The sequence below is a fragment of the Orcinus orca genome, chromosome 16 (assembly GCF_937001465.1).
Source record: "Orcinus orca chromosome 16, mOrcOrc1.1, whole genome shotgun sequence".
NCBI classification, from domain to species: Eukaryota; Metazoa; Chordata; class Mammalia; order Artiodactyla; family Delphinidae; genus Orcinus; species Orcinus orca.
In genome coordinates this window covers 81836583-81858054 of record NC_064574.1, presented here as the reverse complement: position 1 = coordinate 81858054, position 21472 = coordinate 81836583, and the positions used below count along the sequence as shown (strand labels likewise).

Here is a 21472-nt window from a genome sequence, read left to right as displayed (position 1 = left end):
CTCTCTGGAGATAGTAGGGGATTTTCTGCATTTCTTCATTCCCATAAGGTAGACCACGGCACGAGCAAGGCATTCTCAAAACTCCATCCCTGATTTGAGTGAAAATTCACAACATACGCTAAAAAAATAACGCCTGGAGTATCCAAGGATATATGCCACTCAGAGTGGAGTCGGTGAGCCTCATTCATCTTCATCACTTGTAAGACAGTGACTCTTGTGCCTGTCGAAGAGCTTTGCAAACGGATACAAAAACGAGACTATTAAAGATGGGATCCCGAGAGGGTAAGTTGCTTATCTCTAGTGAAAATCTGTGCTTCGCGGCTCCTCTTGATGCAACCTGTTGGCTTCGGAGTTACTATGAACCTCAAACCCCAGCACCCGGCCCTTCTACCCAATAAATACAGACGTCGCCGTTAAAAAAAAAAAAAAGGATGGGATCCCCTTGGCTAGAGAGGCCCTGAATAGACGGCTCCTCTCACTTTGCAAGGATGCAGAGCTGCAGCCCCTACTCTCCCCAGCCCGGAGGGGGGACTCTCTCCCGACGCGCTCAGCCTTCCACTGGGGTCGCCGAGGAAACGCCTCCCTGCTCTCCCGCATTCTGATAGGCCCGCAAGACTGAGGCTGCGAAAAGAGTCACGGCCCTATTGGCTGGAGGGCGCGGCCCGCGCGAGGCTTCCTGGGAGATGTAGTCCCTGGAGCCGCTGGGGACTCAGGGGTCTGACCTCAGAGGTTTCGGCCGCCTGAGCTGACGACGGTTGTAAAGCGGTGGGTGTGTCTGGAGACGGGGTGAGGGGAGTGGCGAGGATTCAGGTGAAGAAACCGAATAGTCCATTAAAGAGAAGTGAGGGTTGCGGGCTCGCAGAAAGGTACGGACGTACTTCGAACTGGGGCGCAGAGCGTTGGGGGTGAGGGAGCGCAAGTTCCACGGCCAATCAGACACTAGCAACTGTTGTCTTAGCAAGCGCTCCGGACACCTAAGACCCCGCCCCCTGCCCCCACTCTAAGAAAAGGGACGGGCTCGGGCTGTTTAAATGGCTGTGGGGTTGGGTGGCGAAGAGGGTGGCTGGGTTTTACTCCCCGGCTCTAGCGTTGTTGTACTTGCGGCTCGGTGGGCGGGGAATGGGCGCGTTACTGGAGGTTGGACTGGGATCCCGGGCCGGCGCCTCATCTCCCCGCCGGTTGGCCCACAGCCCCTCTGGGGCGGGGCCTGGGGCGGGCACTTTCCTCCCGCGGTGAGGCGGGGACCTCCGGGATTCCTAGAGAGGACTCGGAAGTGCTCTCGGGGGTGGGATTTATGGCTCTACCCGCCGGTCAGGGAAAGCTTGGACTTGCTTACTTCCGGCGAAGAAGTGTTGCGAAGTGTCGGCTTCGGCTTTCTCTCTGTTTGTAAGAAGAAACCCGTCTTCCCAGCCTTGGCTGCGGGAGCTTGGTCTTCCAGGGGAGCTCCCCGGGACTGTGGCCTTGAGGAAAGGGAATGGCCTTTGTATACAGACGAGGGTCCTGTCCCTAACCTTGACCGGGCCGGTTTCCGTGGATCGGGGTCAGGAGCGATTGTGGGCAATCCAGGTGCAAAATCTGTACTTAAAACCTTGGCTCTCTTCGGGACCCATGAAGTTTCCCGTTGGTCTGTCAAGCTCTTAGGGATTGAGGGACAGGACCAATTTTGACCATTGTAATGTTTTTGACCTCTGTTCTGACTTAAGTTTGGCTTGTGGTACAGAGAAGGAGCGGCTGCGTCTGGACTAGTTAGTAAGTCTCGTCTTGTTACTTACATAAAATTCAATGTTCTTCACCACAAAAATTGTATTTCATGAGGCCGTATGTCAGAGTTTTATTGCTCTCCTTTACACTTTTTAAATGTTGGAAATATTCTCCGTTGGTTATTATTTTGTGGGTGGAGTGATGGCTGTCTTGTAATTTTTAAGGAAATTACTCTGTTGGGTGATCATCTTTAGGATAGATGACCTCTTTGTCATCTCTTTGCTAATAACGATTTCCAATATATCAGTAGGTTGCACGCTAAGGAAAGTGTCCTTCAGAAGATCTCAAAGAGCAGAAAACAAGTTTGGTCCGTGTAACCCAGCTTACCTGGAGAGAGATCCCTCTGAGTTGGAATGATAATGACAGGATCTGGGGAAGTTATAGACTTAGACCCTCCCGCGGAGACTTCACCAGAGCAAGAAGACCTTCTGATAGTGAAGGTGGAAGAAGAAGATTGCACCTGGATGAGGGAGTACAATCCGCCCGTGTTTGAGACTTTCTACCAGCGCTTCAAGCACTTCCAGTACCATGAAGCGTCAGGCCCCCGGGAGGCCCTTAGCCAGCTCCGGGTGCTCTGCTGTGAGTGGCTGCGTCCCGAGCTGCACACCAAGGAGCAGATCCTGGAGCTGCTGGTGCTGGAGCAGTTCCTGAGCATCCTGCCTGAAGAGTTCCAGACCTGGGTGAGAGAACATCACCCGGAAAACGGAGAAGAGGCTGTGGCCGTGGTAGAAAATATAGAAAGAGAACTAGAGGAACACAGACAACAGGTGAGTGAAAGAGGAGACCTTCGGGCAATGAGGAAGGAGAGGAAGAGAGTTGAGGAGCTGCTGAGCAGGGGTGAGATCCTGAGCGCCCTGGTGCTTCATTCATATTCTTTTGTTCTCCTGGGATTAGGTGCACTGTGGAGATATCCTGCCACTCCAGCAAAGAGAAGCAGTATGCAGTTTGTTAATCTGGAGAAGACAGTCTGCGATTTTATTTCTACTTTAAATTACTGTATTGATTTTTTGAGTGGTGACATAATACAAAATTCAAAATGTACATAAGGTTATAATGAGAAGTAAGTGTCCCTCCCACCCCTAATTCCCCAGCCGCCAGAGTTCTCCTCACCAGAGGCAACCATTGTCCCATGATACCTGTCTATCCTTACAGAGATACACTGTATTCTGTGTATATTAGAGTATATGTGTATGACTTGTTTTTTAAAAAACACAAATGTTTTCACATCATTGTGCACTTCTGCCTCTTGCTTTTTTTCTTATAGTATATCCTGGCTTGTTCTATGTTAGTGCAAAGAGAGCTGCCTCACTCTTTGAAACTGCATTGTGTTCCATTGTATGGATGTACCATAATTTAACTCCTGTTGAAGGCCATTTACGGTGTTCCTTTAGATTGTTTCTGAATCTTTACTGCAACAGACTTTGCTGCAATAAATATCCTTTATATACATCATTAGTTGTAGAATCAAAGCTCAGAAGTCAAATTGTTGGCTCAGAGCCTGTACGCATTGCATTTGTAGTTTGGACAGCTGTTGACAGATTGCTGTCTGCAGAGGTTATACCAGCTTATATTCCCAACAGCCATGTATGAGAAATTTTTTGCTTGCAGCCTGATAACACGATGTTATCCAACTTTTTGATTACTGTCAATCTGAAAGATGCAATATTTCTGTGCAATTTTAATATGCATTTTTTCTTATGAGTGAGTTTGATCACTACATATTTTAGAAGGCTGTGCATATACCCTTTTCTGTGACCTATCTGTTTATATTAACCGGTTAGAAAGAGTAAGCACTGTGTCTGCCATCTGAGTTGCAAGAGTTATTTTCCCGCTTTGTTGTTTGTCTTTGCTTGTGGAGATTTTTGCTTTGCCGGGTTTTTTTATTTTTATGCAGTCAGTTTAAATCTTTTAATTTATGGTTTCTGGGAATTGTGCCATAATTAGAAAGGCCCTCTCCACTAGAATATTATAAGAAACTTATCGTTTCTTCCCCACGTTTTTGTTATGGATGTTGTTGTTTTTGTTTTACCCTTTGAAATGATAGATCCATCTGGAATTCATTTTGGTGTAGGGTGTTTGGTGTGGTTATAGCTTAATTTTTTTTCCAGATGTCTATCCAGTTGCCCCAGCAACTTATACAGCAATCCCTTTTTTTTTCCTTCTCTGATTAAAATGCCATCTTGATTACATACCAGATTTTTACATGTATTTGAGTCCATTTCTGGTCTTTTTATTCTATTTTATTGATCTTACTGTCTGTTTACATATCAGTATTTCAATTATCTGAGTTATGTAAAGTGTTTTGGTCAATAGGTCTGCCCTCCCCCTTCCAAATTTTTTTTTCAATATATTTTTTTTTCCATATGAACTTTAGAATTATTTAGCTTCTACCACTCCAAAAATCCTGTCGGTATTTTTTGCTGGGATTGCATGAAATCGGATGTTAATTTAGGGAGGTTCCGTATCTTTACATTGTTACGTCTTCTTGTCCTTTCTTACTCATTTATCACCTGACTCTGTCTACCTCCCTCTTGTTGCTAGGCTCACATTTCTGAAACTTTAATTTTTTTTTTTTTTTTTTTATAGCAAAGAAACAAAAGTCATGGGATCCTAGGTGTACAAGACTTTGAAGCTAGTTAGAGAATTTCCCTCATTCTTCAGAGCCATTGCCCTTCAGTGTAAGGTACCAGTCTCATTATTCTTCCCCTCTGGGTCAGGGGTACTTCAATACTCCAGAACATCCTCAGGCTCTTCAGCTGGGTTAGCTCACTCCACGAGGCAAGAGGACAGCAGAGGGAGTTGCTGGGGACCCGCCGCCAGACCCTGCAGCTGAGCTGAATAATTGTCTTGCAGACCGGAGTGTTTGAACCTTTCTATTGCTTCTGTCAGGACAAGAAGTAAAGGTTCCTGGTGCCATCTGGTTATTCCTTTTTTAAACCTTTTTGGGACATTAGAGGACAAACCTTTCCCTACTTTTTTATGGTAATAAATATTCAAAATCATAGTTTAAAACAGAAAGCATTTTTAAATGGATGACTTACAGCAGATATTACACATTGACCCCTGTCATTGGGATATGCACCCCATCTGTGGAAGGAGCACAGAGATCATTTCTTGATGGTAGGTCAGGGATCTGAGGCCCAGCGAGGGGGGTTTTCCTGAGGGCCTGCACAGCTCACTGTGTTTGCCTTTCTCTCTGCCTGCCCTCTGTATCCCTGGCATTGTTTCTCACCTTTATCTCCAGGTAGTTCTTGTCTCTAGCAAGCCTTTTCCCAGGCTTTATCCTCTACCCCTCCTCCTTGGTTTCTCTGTCCTACTCTCAGGGGTCCTCAAGGGCTGCTTTGCTTCTTCGTTGCCCAGGAGCCCTTTGACATACTTGGCATCATCTTAACTCTTGTCCTGAGCAGGTCCACAAGGACACACACACTTCCGTGTAGAGTCATATTTGCCACAACTGTGCTGCCTCTGCCTCTTAATGTAATACTCCTGTGCCACGTTTTGCCACTACTGGGAGAGTTAAAACTGAAAGTGCTTTGAAACATAAGGGACGATGGCGGGGTTGGGGAGGGGAGGGCAATTCTATCTCAAAGCCGGATCTTATTACCTGCTAGGATGGCACTGAGCTAGTACCTTCCAGAAGAGGCAGATTTTAGAGACTGGTTGTGTACCCTAGGGTTGTGCAAGAACAAAGGGCAGAAAGACGGAGACACACCGCTCTTGTGGCTGGTCTGTCCTACTTGAACCTGGTCGTCTGGGGCTTTGAGGGTGACTTCCTGTGTCCTGTGTTGACCTTTCCAAGCTCGTTTCTCACTCTCTCCCCCCTTCACTAAACTGGCTTTCTGCCTGAGGGTCTTTGCTTATGTCATTCTGTCCGCCTGGGACACTCCTGACTTTTCCCTCGGCTGGCTTCTTTCCTCTTCTACGTGTTGACTTCAGTGACACTTCCTCAGAAGAGCCTTCCTTGGCCACCCAGTCTGAAGTAGGTCTCATCTGTCTTGCCTCATGGCACCACTTTCTTCTCCTTTTGCACATATAACACAGTTTGTAACTGTGTATTTATTGGTGTGTCGACATGTCTAATGGAAGTTGTCTTCAACTACAACGTGTTTATGCAGCAGTTGGGTAATTAGTCCTGGCTTGTTGCAGATGCACGTGAAATACTTGGCCAAGGAGTGAATGAAAGAGTAACGTGACCCTGCTGGGCTCCTTCATAGCCTTTCCTGTAACGTGCTGATTGGTGTGATTGTGGTTGTCAGGTCGTGGCGTGTGCTGAAGTGCTTCCTCCGAAGGTCGTGCCACCTGGAGCCGGGCCTGAGTCCTTCAGTCACCAGCTCCTGCCCGTGGACCCGCAGCCTGAGCACGAGCCGCAGAGGCCTCATCTTCGGGAGGAAAACGGTGAGGATCTGGGCTTCAGTGGAATGGATGTGGGCTCCCTGGCCGTGTGGGTAAGCGGTATCTGTAGAGAGACCAGGGGCTGGGCAGCCTCTCCGCAGTCAGTGGATCTGGAGGTTGGGAAAGGGTGGGGGCCTGGAATTGGGTCCCTGGTCAGCTCGCAGGCTGGCTAGGAGTCGTACCAATAACCAGTGTCCTTCGAGAGCTATGCTGCAGGTGACGACAGCTCTGAGTACAGGTACTGTTAAAAGATGTACAGAAGTCTTTTACAAAAGTATTATCATGGTTTTGCAACAGTTTTCCAGCTCTACCTCATTCATTTTGTTGTCCTAAGGCTCAGGTAGACAAAGCTCTCCAGTTCCTCACTGCACTTCACGCTGTTCAGCCATTCATGTGAAATCTGATTTTAAGCCATGCTTCACGAGGACCTGTAGAGCATCTGTTCCCTCTTTCTCTCCTTCCCTCCCTCTTGCCCTCACTGTTATTAACCTGTATGAGATACATCAAGGAAGAAAAGTGGGCAGCTGAGTATCTCATTTATGATGATATATGTCCACAAGTCTAATTCACTAATCAGAAACTCTTGCTATCAGATATATTTTAGAACTTAGAATTTTTCAGATTGAGTAAGAGGATCTGATTTACATACAGTGCACTGCCATCAGGATTTGAAGTGTGACCCCATAATCACACATTAATTTAGTATTTCGGCAGTGAAATGTATGCCTAGTTACAGTAAGTGGATTAAATAAAAACTTCAAATAGCTTCATATCAGTTCTGGTCAGGTTTTGCTGTCAAATTAGTTCAATGGCCAAGTTAATGAAAAACAAAAAAACTTTTGGTATTTAAAGCTTTGGGATTTCGGAATGTGGAGAAGGAATTGTGAACTCGAATTTCCTGTTTGGCCCCAGCCTTTCTTCCGGGCTCCTCGTAGTGGTTGGCCTTGAAGTCTCACTGCTCTAAGCTTTTCCAGCTTTCCTTTCACTGTGGTAACAGTAACTATTACTTATGTGGTGTTTACTATGTGTCAGGAGCTGTTCTAAGCTGCTTTACGTGTATGAACTCATTTAACCCTCAGTGTAGTACCAGGAAAAACAGTCTTCACCATTTAACATCTGGGGCCAATGGGTCCTTTCTATTTTTTTTTTAATATTTTTAAGTCATTTTATGAATACTTACAGAAGAATCAAAAGATAATGAAAAATAAATCTTAAAGGAACTTTAGTAAGAATTAAACCTCTTTGTATCAAGTATGTTTTGATAATATAAAAATCATAAAAAAATGAGAGAATACTGTCACTCAATACCACCCCTTTAGCAAAATGAATATGTCCTTTTAGCAAGATGGGATGGTCCAGAATCTTGTTGCAAAATATTACGTGATGAAGTCCTTCCTGTTGAATGATCGGTTAAGGTGTCATAGCTCCTTTTTGGAATTAGAAATGTAGTGTTTATCATTGTTTCTTGAGTGTGGGAAGATTCATCTAGGATATTGTCATTGGCAGACTCTGTCAGTTTTCTCCTATGCCTTCAGTTTCATACTGTCTTTAGCACACTGCTCTCTGTGTCATCTTCTCATTCACCTACGAGTAGTGAAATGTCTTCCACGGCACATTTTCTTCTCTTTGTCGATATGGGTGGGTGGAAAGTGAGAAATTCTGAATTCTCAACTGTGGTCAATGAAAGCTAAAAACAGGTGTCAACAGCCTTAAACCTTCTTGAAGATGATGCAGAACTCTGGGGAATGTATTTAATGCTTTGAGAACAGTGAAGAACAATGGTTTATTTCACTATTGCCTGATCCTGAATATTTCTTTTATTCTCCCATTTTCTTATAATTTTAGTCTTTTCGTGCTAACATTAAGACTCATTAATGAATAATTAGTAAAAATGAAACAATTCCTAGGATGATGAACTAGAAGAGTGCTTCATGGTACAGGAGATAGAAGATCATTCAGATCCCAAAATGTATCCTAGATTTGTAAAAAGGTCCAGTGGATCCGTATGGAAATTACAAAATAAGAGTTTTATTTTTTAATAATACTAACATTTTCTTTTTGTTCTTCAGAAGACCTCTAAAAGAGTAAAAGTCATGTCATTCCAGTCTTTAAAAATAGTTGAAACTGTCCAAAAAAAGAGAACCCCCAAACCCAGAATTGTACCTAGTAGACCTAGCTGGCATTCCAAGGGTTAATGCCCACAGTAACCCCATGGACTAGGTATTATTGTTATTCTCATATTAGAAATTAAGAAGCTGAGGCCCTCAGAGGTTAAATAATTTGTTCAAAGTCCCAAAGCTATTACACGGCAGAGCTGGGATGTTACCCCAGGCAGTCTGGCTGTAGGTCTGCACGTTTACCCCATACTGAGCTGCGCTGCCTGCTTTACCTCCAGGCTCTCCCAGCGCAGAACCGTGTCCCCTTCTGATCACTGTCATCTTCCTTCACACGCAGAGTCTTGTCTTTGCTCCCTCAGTGGTGCTTCTCTTCTCTGCCCTGTTAGCCAGACCCTGGCCACTTTCCTTATTCCAACAAAAGGGTTGGTTTGGGTTGGTTTGTTTTACACCCTGGAAGATGCTGCATCCTTCGTGCCTCTGATGGCACCGAGAGCTGGCTTTCCATCTCTGGGACTCATTTGATCTTGAGAGGGCCGAAGTTGTTTACTTAAAAGTTAGAAACAACAGGTTTCACAGGAACTTCAAAAAAAATAAGTGGGATTATTTAGAATGTAATTATTCTCATTATTCCAATTATGACTGGAACATAATTACTGTTTGTGTATAGACTATGTTCATCCCTCTCTTTCACGTCTTACTTTGACTGTAACCACACTCCTGGGTTCAGATCCCGTGTCTGTTTTCAGCTTTCATTTCTAACCACGATCTCCTCTATTTTGGGTCTTTGCTCCTTACTTCCCAGTCCTTGGACACAAGCAAGCTACATATGCACATACATCTCTGGGACCGGGGACACCATAGAAAGGTCTAATTCATCGTGTTAAAGGTTGATACCAGGTGGATCTCCAAGTCAGGGTGCATGTAGACAGATCCGGATGCACCATGAATCTTGGACAGAGGAGAGCAGAGGTGAGAGCAGAGGGTCAAATGTTCACTAGCATCTAGAGACCAGACCCTCCGGGCCTTGCACATGTGATTCACTCTACCCAGAAAGCACCCTCATCCCGCCTCATCCCACCCCACCCCTGCTTCCAGAGTCACTTCCTGTGGAAGGGCTTTCCGGGTGCTCCCACCTCCTGCTCTCCACTCTGTAGATGCCCCTGCCTCTGTGTTCCTGCAGGAACTTGGGTGAACTTTGAGGATAATACTCTTTACCCTGTGCCAGGAGTAAAGCTTCCATGTCTGCCCTCCCCATCAGACGGTGAGGTTTTGGAAGGCAAGAATTGTTTTATCTGCCTATTCTTAGAACACACAGAGTAGACTTAATACAAGCTAGTTGGCTGACTATAAACCAACCGCAGTCATTTTTTGAAGGGAGAGAACGTGAACTAAGGCCTTGCTGATCAAAGTGAGGTCCGAAGTGCTGCAGCACCACCAGCATCACCTTCGAGCTTGTTAGAAATGCAGAACATGGGGGCTGCCCTGGAACACCTGAGGCAGAGTCTGCCCTGTACCAAGACCCCCGGGGATTTGTTTGCACATTAGAGCTTGGGAAGCCCTGGCTGTAGGCAGCGCTTCAGCGTCACGGAAGAGTGGGCCTTTGGAGGTTCTTTGAGGTGACTAGGTTTGACCTGGGCAGAGCAGAGAGCATCCTTTATAGGGGAATGGTACCATCCCCAGTCGGCAGCAGGATTCGCCTGACCAACACAGGGAGTCTAGTTTTTCTCAGGGGAAGGGTGAGTATAGGGTAGGTGTGGGGGGCCCAGAATGTAGAGTGTCTTGAAGGCTGAGCAGAAGAATTTGGTCTTGATGCCATAGGGCGCCGTTGTGGATTCTTGAGCAAAAAGCCGAACATGATGGCAATTGGAACTGGGTAGAGGGATTCTCACTGACACCTCTTTTTCTCCCCCCCTCAGCCCTTCCTGCTCTCCAAGTTCCCTCCCTTCCCCTGAAGGACAGCCAGGAGCTGACAGCCTCACTTCTCTCAGCTGGGTCCCAGGTGAGCCGGTGTCCCTGTGCCCACATTGAGGACCCACGTCTGATTTTGGACAAGTAGCTGCCTTAAGCCTGAGTCTTTATCAGGGTTCTGTCTCTTTAACCAGAGACCGGGCCCATCCTCTGTGAAGCACAGTCCCTCCCCTTTTTCTTTCCTTAAGGCTCCCAGTTCCTCCCCTCGCTCCAAATTTGAACCTAGGGAATGGGAATTTAGTGGAGATCTCGTGTTTCAGAAGTTGGTGAAAATTGAAGATGTGGCTGACGTGGCTGTATCCTTCATCCTGGAGGAATGGGGACATTTGGACCAGTCCCAGAAGTCCCTCTATAGGGATGACAGGAAGGAGAATTATGGGAGTATTACTTCCATGGGTAAGAATGATTTCGTCTGCATGGATTAGGACATCTTCATTTTGTTATTAAGAATATTTATAGCACATCCTGTAAAAGCATGTATGTTTTAATCACTGTGACTTTGCGTATTTTTTTTTGTCTGTGAAAGAGTAAATCACCCTTCTCTCTTTTTTTCTTTTTTTCTTTCTTTTTTTCTTATTCAGCTTATTCTGATTATCTCCATCATAATAAGAGTAAGATTGAGGACTGATAATGCTTTGGGGATAGTATTTGCAATCCAGCAAATGTTATATTTAGCTTAAGACTAACAGGATTGGATCTTAACAGAGTTGTAGTAGTGATTGTACTCCGTTCCTTGACAAACTGAATCATTGTTAACTGAATAATTCTCATTTGTGAAAGCATCTCAGACTTTGCTGAATACCCGTTCATTGAAGTAGATATTACAGTGTCTCAATAGCATTCCTTCTTTTCCTTTCCTGTCACGCGTGGGTGGCAGCTTGTTCACCCTATTACCATTCTCACGTCACCGGCACTTGCTTCATGATGTGTGCCTTGGCGTCTGCGTTTTACATGTCTTATCCCTTCTTGAATTTTGCACCCCAGATAAGATTTTGAACCTATTTCTAAGTTATGATCTTGGACACTAATATTTGATTGTGCTGCCTGGAGCAATTGCGAAAAACCTCAGCACTGTGGCAGACATTTTGAAGCTTATGAATTTTATCTTCTTTTGAGTGAATTCTTTTGGAAGAATCACTGTCAAGCACACTATCAAGCACACTATCGATCACTATCGATCACTATCAAGTAGACTTTAGATGGAATACATATACTCTAATGCCAAATTTCTTTTGAAAAACATTATCTCAGTTTGTATTGTTAAGGGTTTAGTTCACTCACAGTCTTTTATTTAAAAAGTAAAATTGACTTCTCTCTCAAATTTTCCATTTCCTTTATTACTGTTGATATATATTTGTGTTTTCTTTGATTTATTTGCATATGCCCTCTGCTTGTTTATCTATTGGGATCTTAGTGGTGGTCTCAAGGAATTATTTATGTAGTATAAATATTATCATATTTAATGCAAATTTTTTTCATTCTCTTTTAAAATTAATTTCAAATACCTTTCTTGTCTGATTTGAGTTGATTAGTATTGTTTTATCTTTTTCAGTTACTTTATAGGTATTTAATGGGTTTCAGAGTTGCAGAACTTGGCGCAGTTTTTCTGTACCATTCTCCAAGGGGTTTTGAATTGTTACTTTCTGTTGTTTTTTTTTTTTGGCCGCACCGTGCGGCATGCAGAACTTCCCAGCCCAGGGATCAAACCCACGCCTGCTGCCGTGCAAGCGCAGAGTCTTAACCACTGGACCGCCAGGGAAGTCCTGATTTTTTTTTCTCTCATTATTCATCTTTTTCTTACAATATCTTTACAACTTGAGTAAACTCTTCTACACTAAGAACATGTTCAGTGGTTTCTGCCTCTTCAGCTTCTCTGGGAAGACCACATTTGAGAATTTTCATCCTGTGGGTTCCTAACAGCATCAGAGATGGTCACGATTTTTAAAGTATCCATCAAATTTAGAAGTGAGATTTTTAAAAATTAGTGAATGAATCGTGGAGACAGCCGTTTCAATGGAGTGGCTGGGAAGTTGGAGAACAAGAGACAGTTTCTTGGAAGATTGCACAGGAGAGAATTTGAGAAAGCTATTGTAGATAAACTTTTAAGAACATTGTCTGTGAAGGCGAAGCAAAAGAGGGCTGGTCACCGACAGCGTACCTGGTGTAGACGGATGGGTGGGTTTTGTATGTTGTCTTTGTTAACGGGAGAAGTTTTAAGCACACTGAAATGTCACTGGGCGAGGGCTGGTGGGGAGTGAGTATGAAATGATAGAGTGAGGAAGAGCAGATAATTGGTGCAGGGAGGTCCCTGGAAAACAGAATGGCCCGGTGAGGCCCCTTCGGGAGGAAAGCTTGACCTCGGTGAGGGGGAGGGTCAGCTCTTCCGCTGTGAGGCAAGGGGAGGACGGGAGAATCAGGCTGCCAGCACGCTGACACTTGTGGTTGTAGGATGTCCAAGGAGGTCTTGACTGGATAGTTTAGACTCTCCCTGGAATAGGAGACAGAGTCACCTGTTGCGAGTGACCAGGTGATGGAGTGGGTGGTGGAGCAGAGGTTTGAGTGCAGCGAGGACTTTGGTTCGCACGCACGTGGTAAAAATTATCCGAATAGTTTAAGTGGGTTTAAAGTGAGAAGTGAGTCTCCCGACCCTCAGTCCCTCCGTTTCCCGCACAGAGGCAGTGACGGTTAGTTAAGCTTCCTGATTGCATCTCTAGACACAGTCTGTGTGTGGACAAGTTTGTGCCACAACACTCCTTTATTTTTAAATACAGTGATCTATCTTGGAGATCACGATGAAGACGTTTTGATGTAGCTGCTGAGAAGAATGAGTGGGAAACTAGCCAGCCTTAGAAATGTAGGATGCCAGTGTGGGGTACCAGTGAGGTTGAAAAGCGTGAATTTGTAAAGCACCGAATCTGCTGATTGGGTGTTTTGGAACCAACTCCCTCCTCACCCCCCCCGCCCTCAATGCATTACTAAGCAGCCGGGCATAGTGTTGAACAAGGAACACAGCTCTCTGTCAAACATACACATAAATCAGGAGAATCAACAGAAAGCTCCTCATGTACTCAGAGAAGGGGAGGGGAAAGAGGAAAAAAAAAAACCTGTAAGCCAACTGGTATCTCAACCTGTATCATCACCTTCTCTGGAAACGGGCGATTGTGAATAGTCCCAAAGAGATACATGGAGCGCATGTGATTTTTTTCAAATTCACCCCTGGAAAAAGAAAGCCATGAGCTTATTTGCCTTGCTGAACGGGAGAGAGCTCTAATAAGAATAAAATGTGTGGACATAAGTAAATGAGAATAAAAGAAAAAGAAATACTGTGATAGCTGAGATTACTTGCCTAGTTAAATGCAGGAGGAAAAAACATCTAAAAAGTTTGGTTTTGTGATAGAGTTCTTTTGTTTATATGTTTGTTTCCACTCTTAAAATGTCTTTTTAGGAAGAGAATTAAGTAAAAATAGTTAGAAAATAAATTTAAAGTTGCCTTCATGGTACAACAGTTACAACTTCTTGCTATATCAAAAAAAGGATAGTAATAGTAACTCTCTCAAAGGGTCATTGTAAGGATTAAATGCCATAAAACTGAAAAGCACTGGAAGGCATAGTGCCTGGTCCATAGTACACACTCTGCAAACATTAGTGCTTAATACCATTTTTATGTAATGTTTGAAAACTACTTTTCTTTCTACAAAACAGCCTTACTGGAAAGTTCTCAGTAGGCCATGATCTATCTATCCTTTAAAAAGCATTCCCTATTTTTTGTTAACTACTGAAGGTTTGTCCTTGCAAACTATATTAAATGTCAGAGTTTTGAGTGAAATACATGCTGCTGATCCAGTTACACAGGGAACCGATTGCAGCCTCTTAAATGTCTCTGTTCATCAATGACCACTGAGTGGTGAGCTAGCTCTCGACAGTTGTAGGACTTCTCTGGGTACAGAAAGAACGCCTTTTCCCCTTTAGACTGATTCACACCAAACTGAGATTCTTTGGGGATTGAAAAAGCTAGAAAGATCCTCTTTCTTCTCCAGGCTATGAATAAACAAGAAGAGGAAGGTGAGGACTGGGTTAGCTGCATCACCCAGTATCAGATTTTACTGAGAACAGTTGACATGGCACAGGTGTTCCCAAACAGGTACTGTACGGATGTACTGTACCCAGAGGATGTGATTGTCATTAAATGGAATGACTGCTCTCCCAGTCGCATCCCCTTGAACCATTCTTGCCGGCTTTGTCTTCCCTAACCTGCCTCAGTTTCCTGCTTCAGTGTTCTTCATCCTATCCCTGTATTGTGAAGTCATTTTGCAGATGGCTTTACAAAGTCACGCCTTGCTTGCACGTGTTGGTTTCATGTAATTATCCGCTATTTCTGAATGCGGGGAATAAGCTAACGTTTCCATTTTCCCTCTATTATCTCAGATTACGAGTCCAGGAACGACAATGTGGAACTGATAGTAAAGCAGATTTCTGATGAAGCCGAATCGCCCTGGATGACCTCAGGAAGCCCTGAAAGAAATGTCCCCCCGAGTCAAGAGTTTGGAGGAGTTAGCGACCCTCACAGCGTGGTAGAAAGGTGGCAGGTCAACCCCCCCATGGGGAAATCAAGGCAGACCCCTTCCCAGAAAAGAGACCTCAGTGCCATCACAGACGTGAACCGGAAGCCAAACACCAACGGCGAGAGAGGGCACCGATGTAACGACTGCGGGAAGTTTTTCCTTCAGGCTTCCAACTTCATCCAGCACCGGCGAATCCACACGGGAGAGAAACCGTTTAAATGCGGGGAGTGTGGGAAAAGCTATAACCAGCGCGTGCACCTCACCCAGCACCAGCGTGTGCACACCGGCGAGAAGCCTTACAAGTGCCAGGTGTGCGGGAAGGCCTTCCGTGTCAGCTCACACCTGGTCCAGCATCACAGCGTGCACAGCGGGGAGAGGCCCTACGGCTGCCCCGAGTGCGGGAAGAGCTTCGGGCGCCACTCCCACCTGATCGAGCACCTCAAGCGCCACTTCAGAGAGAAATCCCAAAGATGTAGGTGTGAGCAGTTTGTCTTCGGAGCATAAACGAGGCAGAAATTGCCTTATCAGCTTAGAACTATCGGACAGATGGGTGGTGGTCCTGGCAGCAGTGGCAGGAAGGGACAAAGAGTTACCGTCTATTTTATTATCATGTACTTTGTGGAGTTTTTTAAATTCTTATTTTTTTTACTGAAGATAGTTGATTTACAGTGTTGTGTTAATGACAGCTGTGCAGCCGAGATTCAGTTATGCATATATATACTTCTCTTTTTGAGATTCTCTTCCATTATGGTTTATCATAGGATATTGAATATAATTCTCTGTGCTCTACAGTAGGCCCTTGTTATTTATCCGTTCTTTACATAATAGTTTGCATCTGCTGATCCCAACCTCCCAGTCCTTCCCTCCCCCACCCCCCTCCACCTTGGCAACCACCAGCCTGTTCTCTATGTCTGTATCACCTGTACTTTAATTAATTGTCAGATTAGTTGGCAAAACTCTATGCCCTCCCCACCATCCCCACAACTTCTCTTTCCCCAGAGGTGCTGCTCTCAGCAATCTTACCTGTTTCTTCTGATAATTCCACATTTTAAAATAATACGGCTGTTGCTTGACCCATGAATTTTAGACATTATCTGTTGACTCTCTATTTCGTAAGTGAGGACTTTGGCTCTCTTACATGCTTCTTCCCTCTTCCCCCTTTTCCCAATTTAGTTATTTCACTTACTTTAAAATGCTAAAGTAATAATAGTATGGTTGACCCTTGAAGAGCAGAGGGATTAGGGGTGCTGACTCCCTCGTAGTCCAAAATCCACATGTAACTTTACAGTCAGCCTTCCGTATTGCTGTTTCACATCCTTGGATTCAACCAACTGTGGGTTGTGTAGGACTGTAGTACATATTTATTGAAAAATATCTGCATATGAGCGGACCTTTGCAGTTCAAACCCGTGTTGTTCAAGGGTCAACTGTACCGGAAGTTTGGGGGAAAGAAAGTGGGAGGGGAAAAAAATCACCCATAATCCCACCATCCTAACTAGTAGAACTGTTATTACTTAGTGTGCCTCCATTTTTTTTATAAGCCTTTTTTATATAGGGCTACTCATAGGGTGCAATCAAATATTAGACACACACATTCTCCAGCGTTGCTTGGCCCTCCTGTTTGTTATTTTTGACAACCCGGCATTGTGTAGAAACATCATGGTCTACTCAACTGTTCCCCAGCTGAAATTCTAATTTTTTTTCTCTTTTGTCCTGATAACTGTGCTTATGCCTTGTTCGCTACTTGGGAATATTTCCTTATAATAGATGCCCAGAAGTGGGACTAGTGGATGAAAGGTCAAGGACATTTTTATGGTTCTTGATACATATGGCCAAATTGCTTTTTAAAACAATTATACCACATATGAGAGTATCAGTTGTACTAAATTTCTTCCAGGACTATCAAACTTTTTTTGTTGTTGTTAGCAAATTGTGTAAGCAGAAGAGAATTCTTTGCTGTATTCATTTTCAGTAATTTAGTTATGAATCAGGCTGAGTAATTTTCCTGCTGGTACTTATTTTTTTATCTGCTCACATGACTTCTGTAAGGATAAGATCACTGTAAACTGTGCTGTGAACTTAAAGGCTTTTATTAATATTCTTCAGAAAACTCGAAGACTGGCCAAAGTGTTTATTTTTAAATTATGCCTTTGGTGTCCCCAAGCCCAGCTACTTGTCATTCACATTAACAGCTGCTGTCACCTATTCCAACATGGAATAGGAGCTTATGAAGCTCATGGTGTCTTTATGGCCTGGGTCGAGCTCAGCTGTCTCCTCAGCCAGTTTGATCCCATTCTCCTTGGTGACTGCCTCTTGGGGGAAATCCATCCAATAGCACTCCGAACCTGGGAAGCAGCTGCTTTAAAATAGGATCTTTTATATCTTCCCTGTAATTGTTCTTCGGCCTAGTTTCCTAGTTAATACTCCCCCATTTTTTTGATCGAGGGAGGGATACTTTGTGTGCTCATCCAGCTGTATTTATGGAGTGCCTCCAGTGCTAGGTGCTTGGGATTCAGCAGGAAGCAGAACAGACACTGCTCGTGCCCTCGTGGAGCTGACGGTCTGATGGGAGGAGCATTCCCGAAGAAGTGTCGGGTGCCCTGGGAGGGAAAAGGAAGCTGGGGTGTTGGCTAAGGGCATAGAGCAAAGGTTGATGTGTCACGCATCGTATTGACAATATTTTCTACTGGCTCATTTCTCTTTTTTCCTGGCTCCCAGTCGGGTATTCTTCCAACTCTGTATCCTCTTCATACTCCTTTCTTCTAGTTTTCATCAGTTCTCACTGTTCACTTGTGTATCTTCATCTTTTAAATTTATTTTTTATTAAAAAATTGTGTTTTGGCTGCTGCCACGCAGTTTGCAGGATCTTAGTTCCCCGAACAGGGGATTGAACCTGGGCCCACGGCAATGAAGGCACGGAGTCCTAACCACTGGACTGCCAGGGAACTCTCCACTTGTGTATCTTTGTTCTGTCTCATCTGTCTCCCTGACTCCACATTTCCTACCTCCTCTCCCATTTCAGAATTCCCTTCTCTCTTTCCTATGTAATAAAAGTGTCTGGCTTTCCCCTGTGATCGCCTAACCTCAGTCGTTCTCACCACCCTCCCGAGTAAGCTTTCTCTTCATTTTGTTCTTTTCACTGAACAGACACCGAAAGGTTCTTTTCTGTTAACATCAAGCACGTCCATGCACCCTTCACCCCGCCTTTGTTACTCCTATTACCTCGTAGTTTCATTTGATTATCCTCTTTTGCCTGATAGTTTATTTTTCTTCTGTAAAAGAACTGATAACATTTGTGTTTCCTCTTTATCTTTTCAGGCAATGATAAAAGAAGTAAGAATACAAAATTGAATGTTAAGAAGAAAATTTCAGAATTTTCAGAAGCAGACATGGAACCAACAGGAATAATCCCAAGAAATGTTTCTCAGGTTCAAGATTTTGGAGAAGGCCATGAACACCAGGGCAAATTGGATAGAAAGCAGGGAATTCCCATGAAAGAGATACTAGGACAGCCCTCTTCAAAGAGGATGAATTTCAGCGAAGTCACGTATGTCCACAAAAAGTCCTCCACCGGAGAGAGACCGCATAAATGTAACGAATGTGGGAAAAGCTTTATTCAGAGTGCACATCTTATCCAGCATCAGCGAATACACACCGGGGAGAAACCATTTAGGTGTGACGAGTGTGGGAAAAGCTACAATCAGCGTGTACACCTAACTCAGCATCAGCGGGTCCACACTGGGGAGAAGCCCTACACCTGTCCCTTGTGTGGGAAAGCATTTAGAGTGAGGTCCCACCTTGTTCAGCACCAGAGTGTGCACAGTGGGGAGAGGCCCTTTAAGTGTAATGAGTGCGGGAAAGGCTTTGGGAGACGTTCACACCTTGCTGGGCATCTCAGGCTCCACTCGAGAGAGAAATCCCATCAGTGTCATGAATGTGGAGAAATCTTTTTTCAGTATGTTAGCCTCATTGAACACCAGGTGCTCCACATGGGCCAGAAAAATGAACAAAATAGCATCCGCGGGGAAGCGTACAGCTGGAACTTAACGGTGATTGAGGATAAGAAGGTTGAGTTGCAAGAGCAGCCTTATAAGTGTGATGTGTGTGGCAAAGCCTTTCATTACAGTTCAGAGCTCATTCAGCATTACAGAACTCATACCGCAGAGAAAACCTATAAATGGGATATGTGTAGAGAAAGCGTTGGCCAGTGTTCCCACACAAAACAACATCCCAAAAGCTATTCCAACCTGAAAGCCCATCAATGTAACGAATGTGGCAGAGGCTTTGCTCTGAAGGCACATCTTAATCAACATCAGAGGATCCATACTGGTGAGAAACCCTTTCAATGTAAAGAATGCGGAATGAGTTTCAGTTGGAATTGTAGCCTCTTTAAACATCTGAGAAGTCACGAGAGGACAGATCCCATAAATACCTTAAGTGTCTAGAGGTTTCTATCATAGAACAGCTCTTACACGATTTTAGAGAAGCCTTCCTGAAGACAAACCCTACTCCTATAACGAATGTAATAACAACTTCAAGCATCTCCTCCAACTTAACCATCAAACCTATGGATCTGTTGAGATCCTTCAGTTAGAACTTAGGACACTGGAGCATCCACAGCAGATAGATAGCTGCTTTTCCACTGAGAAATGCGTTCGTTTGCATCTTCAAGCTTGAGAGTCTAGACAGGAGAGAACCCAAGGATACAGTGGACGAAGGGAAGCCTTCAGATGGCACTCATTCTTCGTGCGACTCTCAGAACGTTGACAGTGGGAAAAGCCTCACAAATGCAGTAGGAATAAGCTTCATTTGTAGTTTCTGCCTTGTTTGACAGCTTATCTATTCAGGGAAGAGCACAGTGAAAGAAAGAACCCTTCAGCATGATCTTGGTTTGGGTACCTCAGCAATGAACCTTTTCTAGATGTGATGCCAGCCACTGGAGTGCTCCAGGCGACATTCTCATCTTGAGTATTAAACCTTTTCAAAAGAAATTGACTTAAGGTATTTCTATTTTGGCAAAATTGAGGTTCAGAGGCTGGATGGTATGTGTTCTCGCTGCCTTATTCAAACTACAACTTCTCCATGAAACACACTCTACCTTTTTGTTTTATCTTGATTCTCCTGGCATCATGGTTAGCTAGTAGAAAAGAGAAGTTAAGTTTGTAAATTCAGGAGAAACTGTGTTGGTCAGTCACAGCCTGGGGAGAGGGGAGCGGGACCTTAGGGGAATAGAGAAGAGAAGACGGGCCAGACTGTGGACTGGTTATTCTGTTACCCACAAGAATGAGGGCAGCTATGTCCATAGAAGGAATTGGACCAAGTTGAATCAAGAATTGTCCAAGCAGTAGATGTACCAACTCCCAGTTGCCCGGGAGATAGATCTCCCCCATAGGATAATGGCATAGAGAAGGAGTTTCAACTTGAGTTGCAGCTGGATTTGAAAGTAAACATTAGTAGATGCAGGGAGGTCCTGGTCTGGTGAGCCCTGCCTGTGGGAAGGTCTGGGTAGGGGTTGTGGGGGAAGGATGATGACATGGAAAAGAGGGTAAACTTGAGCCTGTTTGCTAGAGAGAGGGAGAGGCGCTTCTGGGCGCCACCGAAGTCCTGCTTCTGCTGACTGCCTGGCTTACAAATAAACACCCAATAAATACCTGTTGATTTTGTGTGCTGTACACTGGTACCTGGTCCAGATCCCCTTTACCAGGCTGCCATACCCATCCCCCAGCTGCTTTGAGTTTTGTCTGCCAAGTGCTCACAGCTCACCCTGTTCTCCGGAGACTCTGAGGGAATTGCCCTCAGGTGATCAGAGCTGCCCCATCCAGGAGTTAGCTGTCCTCCCTACCCCCTAGCCAATGACGGATTGATATGGGGGTACAAAGGGCTGATTCACGTGCCTCAAGGTGGGAAATTGGTGCAGTTTATGCTTCAGATGCACCCATTGTGGATCAGGCTGAGGCTAGACTTCATTAGACTATATCCATGCTCCTGTACCATCCCCTCAGCCCCTCCACGCTGTCAACAAATCACATGGCTCTGAATCCTTGTCTCAGGCTCTGCTTTAGGGAATGTGATCTGATGTGTGGCACCATGAGTAGTCCTGTAAGAATGCCCTGTGGAGCTGGCCACTCACCATGAGGCAATGAGGACCACGTCACTGATGGTGGGCAGGGCACTGGTAGTTTTGGGCGTGTGGCAGCCATTCAATTGGGAGACATTAACTTTGGTGAACTGGGGTGGAATTCAGGTAGAAGGGGATGCACTGACTCGGGTAAGGTTTGGGGAACAAAATAAAAATAATGTAAGGATTATGGAATCAAGTGGCTCTTGCTGAAAGCCACTGATTGCTTGAAGAGAGAAAATAACACACTCAGGACAAATATCCACCCACTTAATGCAACCTGTGAGTGTCAGAGGGCCTCGTTGGTGAGACTCTTGTTGCCTGCGAACAGAATTACAGAGTTAAAGGTGATATAGGACTTGAATGAGAGTGACAACTTCAGTGAAGCCTGGTGTTGATGTCTGTCGAGCATTTACTGTGTTCTAAACATCATGCTTAGTGCTTTATGTGGATCACCTCACTTAATCCTCACATTATGAGGTGGTTTCACTTCTTAGCGCCCTCATTTTACAGTTGGGAAAAACTTGAGGTTCTGCCAATAAGTGGCAGAACGAG

At 44.6% G+C, this 21472-nt stretch overlaps 1 protein-coding gene across 10 annotated transcripts; it reads left to right on the top strand.

Moving 5' to 3' along the window:
• The first annotated feature begins 726 nt into the window (after positions 1-726).
• On the top strand, positions 727-20449 carry ZKSCAN5 (zinc finger with KRAB and SCAN domains 5). Of its 10 annotated transcripts, none has more exons than XM_033426511.2 (7): positions 727-866; positions 2009-2528; positions 6018-6156; positions 10187-10269; positions 10427-10634; positions 14664-15272; positions 18118-20449. In XM_033426511.2, exons 2-7 carry the CDS (start codon positions 2115-2117, stop codon positions 19242-19244), a joined length of 2580 nt encoding a protein of 859 aa, XP_033282402.2. In that variant the 5' UTR covers positions 727-866; positions 2009-2114; the 3' UTR covers positions 19245-20449. The 10 variants fall into 10 exon arrangements, 9 of the variants coding, with proteins under 9 accessions (XP_033282402.2, XP_049555222.1, XP_049555223.1 ...); XM_049699265.1 differs by having other exon boundaries at positions 736-866; positions 2012-2528; XR_007472154.1 differs by lacking the exons at positions 727-866; positions 18118-20449 and adding exons at positions 890-1749; positions 14276-14379 and having other exon boundaries at positions 14664-14797.
• Positions 20450-21472: the final 1023 nt, after the last annotated feature.